The sequence below is a fragment of the Triticum aestivum genome, chromosome 2D (genome assembly GCF_018294505.1).
Source record: "Triticum aestivum cultivar Chinese Spring chromosome 2D, IWGSC CS RefSeq v2.1, whole genome shotgun sequence".
In the NCBI taxonomy this organism is placed as follows: Eukaryota; Viridiplantae; Streptophyta; class Magnoliopsida; order Poales; family Poaceae; genus Triticum; species Triticum aestivum.
In genome coordinates, this window is record NC_057799.1 from 346,103,892 (window position 1) to 346,109,353 (window position 5,462).

Consider the following 5,462-nt stretch of genomic DNA (forward strand, 5'->3'; position numbering starts at 1 on the left):
CACCACTGTCCCTTGCTGCCGCACAAATCCAAGGACAAGAGAGTCGAACGGAAGCACACATGACACGTCTACACCGAATCGACCATACGAGGCAGTTGATGCCATAGGAACCCTAGGAATCCCAGCCCGCCATTTCCGCCACCGACAACCTGGGCACGACCTAGACCGCCCGGCGACGAGACAGAGAAAGGGAGGACTACTAGTACCTGCAATGCCGGCGCGGTCCAGCAGCGAATCCCCCCCGCGGTCCAGCAATGAATCCGTTGGCGATTTGAGAGCCGCGACGCGATTTCGCCGCAGTTGCGGGGCGAGAGCAAGAGCGGAAAGGGAGGAGGAAATGGGGGAGAGAACGGCCAGCGGAGGAAATGGGGGAGAGAACGGCTCACGTTTCGAAACCACCGCCCACGATCTCCCTCTAGCCGCTTACATGTGGGTCCCGCGCTGGGTCTGATAAGGACAAATCGCCCACGACCGTGCGATGGGAGGAAACGGACCAGGCGGCACCTGGCGCTCGCGCGATGCAATCGCGATGCGATCGCGCGATCGTGCTGTCACGAGCCGGCCGCTCGTTCTCTCCAAAAGGTGTGCGTGCACTTTGAAGGTTTTAGGCTATTTTTTTCACCGTGCCACACCCACCAATACGGTCACTTCTCACCCGTTTCCATATATAACGGTCAACTACCTCCTCGTCCCTAACCTCCACAGCCTTCCTCTTCCCCTCTCTTCTCCCCTCCTCTCACCCGAGCACGCCAACGCACACTCAAGTCTCCAATGGCGAACGAGCACTTCTTCCCCGGCGAGTACTTTTCCTCCGGCCTCGCGGCGCCGTTCCTTGGCGCATCTTACGTGCAGCCGCCGCGTTCAGGGTTCGAAGCCGCCGCGGCTATGGCCTTCGGGCTGCCGTGGGCAGCCGACCAGCATCTTCCAGTAGACTCCTCAGCCACCACGGCGCACTTTGACTCCGCGCTCAGCTCTCTGGTCTCGTCTCCTGCCAGCGCCACCGCCGGCGGAGGCTTAGGCTTCGCGCACGGCTGCGAGGATGACGTCGCCATCGGCGACCTGATCGGCCGGCTCGGCAGCATCTGCAACGGCGCCAGCGCCAACAACTCCTGCTACAGCACGCCTATCAGCTCCCCTCCACGCGGGGCGCCGCAGGCGTTCCGGGGCTACGGCGCCATCGCCGCGCTGGAGACCGGCAGGCTATCCCGGGTGTCAAGCAGCAAGTCGCTCGTCGGCAACACCTCCGGCGTTGCCGCGACGGCGCCATTGGATCAGAGCGCCCAACTGGAGATGAGCCCCGAGACGGACAGCCAGCCCGCAACCGCAATGCAGGACCCGCACACGAAAAAGGGCGCCGCCGGTTCCGCGCGGAAGCGCAAGGCGGCCCCGGCGAAGGGCAAGGCGAAGGCTTCTTTACCCGCAGTACAGCCCAGTTGCTCCGTGAGTTCTTCTTCTCCCTCTCATTTCACAGATGTTGGCATCAATCAAGGCCCAGTTCGTTGGTGATACTATGCCAAGTAACTCCGTGGATAATATATAAATTATTGGCACAAATGCAGATGGCGGCAATCAATACGAGCCCGCCGAAGCGGCCTAGGGTGGCCGACGGCGGCGACGAGGAAAACGCCGGGGCGGTGGAGGAGGAGGAGAAGGCCGAGCCGGCCAAGGACTACATCCATGTGAGGGCGAGGAGGGGGCAGGCAACCGATAGTCACAGCCTCGCCGAGAGGGTACGGTAGCTACCAAGCTCCTACCTATCCTAGCTGGATACTACACATTAATTCCCAAATCCAAATGCACGTCACTGTAAAATTTACTAATCACTTGAGCGTACTACTACCTTGTGGTTGTTATTAAAAAAAATATCATGTGTGAAGACTTTGCTTGTTCTTACTTGGTAGGTGAGGAGGGAGAAGATCGGTGAGAGGATGAAGCTGCTGCAGTCCCTGGTGCCAAGCTGCAACAAGGTACTGTAGTATGTGTTTATGCATGTATGAACACGCCGGAGCCGCAATTTCCTCGAGGTCAAATTCTCTTAACTTGGACGGTTAGCATGCATGTGAAGGCGAGTACGCATAGATAGCGTTTTGGAGACTGTGTCCATGTCTAAAATACATTTGAACAAACGAAATTCGTACTCCATACTTAGATGTTGTTGTCAGCTACCATTTGCTCATTAGCTTTTTTTAGACAAGTTCATTAGCTACTAATCACTACTAAGGCCTTCTTTGGTTCATAGGGTAGGAAAATCGTAGGAATAGGAAAGTCATAGGAAATGAGATGACATGTATCTCAAATCCTATGAGTAGGAATAGGAAAGGAGATGCCCTTTAATTCACGTCATAGGATTTTTTCCATTAAATCTAGACTAATGTTTATTTTCCTATGAAATGTGGAGAATAGGAAGAATTCCTTCATAGGAATAGGATTCCATTCCTACAAACCAAAGGACTCTAAAGGAATTTTTTTCTATAGAAATCCTATCCTATGAAATTCCTATAAAATTCCTTTAAACTAAAGAAGGCCTAAGGATGTAATTCTATAGTAGTTGGACTTTTTTGCTAGCTAGAGCGACTCCTCCACCGAAAGTAGGAAGAAAACGAGCTAGCTATGGTGAAGTCTGGGCTTTGGAGGCAGTAATTTAGTAATTTGGACCGTAGTGGTCCAAGAGTAGCTAAGCTAGCAGCACTAGTCATAATTAGTTGCGACGTTCCGGCGTTTGGTGGAGGATGATTAGTTAATCAATGGAAGGTGCGGGTGGTTTAGGTGGCGCGCACGATTACTTTAGTGCCCAATTATTGCGGCGGCGGTCAAATTTTGGTTTGTTTAAGTTTTTCTCCTTGCGTTTTTTAGCTGCTTAATTATTAACCATCACATGCGGATGTGCGGTGGACAGATCACCGGCAAGGCACTCATGCTCGACGAGATCATCAACTACGTCCAGTCGCTGCAGCGTCAGGTCGAGGTAGCTAAGTAACCACCAATTCATGTCGCAAGAGTTTAGACAGTTCGACTGAACTTTCTTCCTTTCAGAACTGAACTGACTAATAATTTGTACTACTACATTCTTTCAGTTTCTGTCCATGAAATTGTCGACCATGAATCCTCAGTTGGAGCTCGACGAGCAGCACATCCCGTCCAAAGAGGTGAGAGTTCATACGACACGTATATTAAAAATCGAACTTTGCCGTCAATCTCCACACCGGAACTTTTATCAGACCACCGTACCACTCAAATTGATGCGAGGGAGATAAGATAACCTTGCACACAACTATTTCCAGATGAACCAGATGGCAGTGCCCGGCTTCTCCTACGCCGGTTCACCCGTCGCCGTCGCGACCGGCCACGGCCACGGGGCAGAGCTAGAAGGCACCTTCAGCTGGGAGCATGACCTCCAGAGCATGGTGCAGATGGGGGGAGCCAGCAGCAGCCATAGGCAGGACCCCCAAGCTTTCTACGGCGAGTGAAATACTACCAATCACCTTTCCTTGGTTGCTTCATGTCCTGAAAACGGCCGGTTCTCGATTCTGTGCTGAGGTTGCCCTGTCTGGCCCGTTCCATGTCATTGAATGCAGGCAGTGGCCAGCCGGCGACTACAGTAAATCACATGAAGGTTGAACCATAAATGTGCCTGCCCCTGCCTTCTGTACATACGCCAGCCGCCCCTCTTTTCTCTTCTCCCTGCACAGCAGCTCAGAAACTACAACAATCATTACCACATGACAAACGAGAACCAGCAGGTTTCAGGCTTTTGGGTGCAGATGCAGTGGCATGACAGAGTATGAATTTGGGTGTATGTGTGTTGAAAACAGGCAATGCATGCCCTAACTGTAGAAAGTATGTAGTGGTAGTTTCTCAACCCGGAGAGGAGCCTAGGAAGGATGGCAACTTGGAAAGCATGAAAATGCAGAGAACAAAGAAAGCTACCTTCCCTTTTGGTGTTTAATTTATGTCCTAGATCAACCATGTCTTTGATCTCGTTTTTGTTTTGGATGCCTCTAGTATTTACTCCAACCAATGGCAACATACATATTCCCCTTGTTTTCCTTTTTTTTTTTTTTTGCTATATCATTATGAGCCCACATACTCCCTCCGTCTAGGTGTGTAAGTCACCTTACGAAAATCAGGTTTTCCCAAAACGTTTAGGCGCCGTTCATTAATTTCCCGTCTCGATTCCCTCCCAGTCTCGTTCGCCAGCGAACTTTGCCTTCTATGCCTCGTTATCTTCCAGCGAAAACTCATTTTTTTCCTGTTTTTTTCTCAGGTAATGGCCAATGCATGCAACACGTCTATGCGTTGATTAGGCAAGAAATTAAAGCGGCTTTGCATGCTAGAAGTACGTGGGCCTGCGTGGGTAGCTAAAACGTCATCCTCTTAGTTGCTACAATTAAATGCTACGTTTAGAAGAAAGAAATCTGCACTTTGATTGAAAGGAGGACCGGTCCAGATTTTCTTCTCTTCCAATCAGTTTGCACCTAGATCGCGATGCACCTTCTAACGTGACTTACATACCTAAACGGAGGGAGTAAGTACTATATTTCCCCAACAGTGGATCAAAATACGGTAGGTCAAAGATCCAAAAAACATATTGTCAGATTGTGTATCTGTGTGCTGTTCCTCAATGAATGTAGCTGATCCTACCGCACAGTTGAACCAGAGAAACCGTGGCTTCAATCATTAATGGCAGCACCTACAAAAGCAGGAGGAAAAATACAGCCGTTGGTAGGTAGTGCTTAGAACCAAGACCCACTTCCATCAATCAGTGTTAATCATGAGCTTTGTTACCTTCCCATTTGCAATGATTGGTAGATGGGCGTGTCTGTTGCCATATCCTAATCACACACCCTTCCCACAGTGTATGTGTTGTGTGCCTTGTGCGTGTGGAATCTGGGGGGGCATGTGGGTCACATCCCATCCACCTCTCACTTTTGGCCTTTCTCTCCTACCTAGGAAATTCAACAATGCCACCAAGCTGACAACAAACAGGTAGGATGGTACTTCTTCAGAGTATCGTAGTAGTCCTTAGTATTAAGGAGAGTCCACTTTCGGAGCCTTTAGTTCCGCTGATAATTCTTGTTGTTTTGTGAGGACCTTCCATAGGGCATCTTCAACGCTGTTCTCTAAATCGGACACCATATCAATCTGTAAACTGGTGAGGATCAATCCGCTGACAATGTTGTGGGAGCCGGCCATCCAAAATTATCCCCTAAACTTTCGCCTCTTTTTTTAAAAGTTTGCAAGTAAAATGTTCAAATGCGACAATAGTTTTAGGACAACGCTAACGCCCACACGTGTGGTGGAAGCCAAATCCGCCCACACGCCCTATAACACACAGACTACGTCATGTCACCGCATGCATGCATGTGGAAATCTTTTTTGCATTTTTTGTTTTTAAAATGTTTTATCTTTTAAATAAAAAATCTGATTGAACATCCGTTTTCACCATTAATTCCATCGTGACG

At 49.8% G+C, this 5,462-nt stretch overlaps 1 protein-coding gene across 2 annotated transcripts; it reads left to right on the forward strand.

Annotated features, from left to right (window-relative positions):
• The first annotated feature begins 708 nt into the window (after nucleotides 1-708).
• Nucleotides 709-4,030, forward strand: LOC123053077 (transcription factor bHLH62). Of its 2 annotated transcripts, XM_044476468.1 has the most exons (7): nucleotides 709-1,440; nucleotides 1,560-1,730; nucleotides 1,902-1,967; nucleotides 2,897-2,965; nucleotides 3,075-3,146; nucleotides 3,282-3,459; nucleotides 3,576-4,030. In XM_044476468.1, exons 1-7 carry the CDS (start codon nucleotides 772-774, stop codon nucleotides 3,623-3,625), a joined length of 1,275 nt encoding a protein of 424 aa, XP_044332403.1. In that variant the 5' UTR covers nucleotides 709-771; the 3' UTR covers nucleotides 3,626-4,030. The 2 variants fall into 2 exon arrangements, with proteins under 2 accessions (XP_044332403.1, XP_044332404.1); XM_044476469.1 differs by having other exon boundaries at nucleotides 3,282-4,030.
• Nucleotides 4,031-5,462: the final 1,432 nt, after the last annotated feature.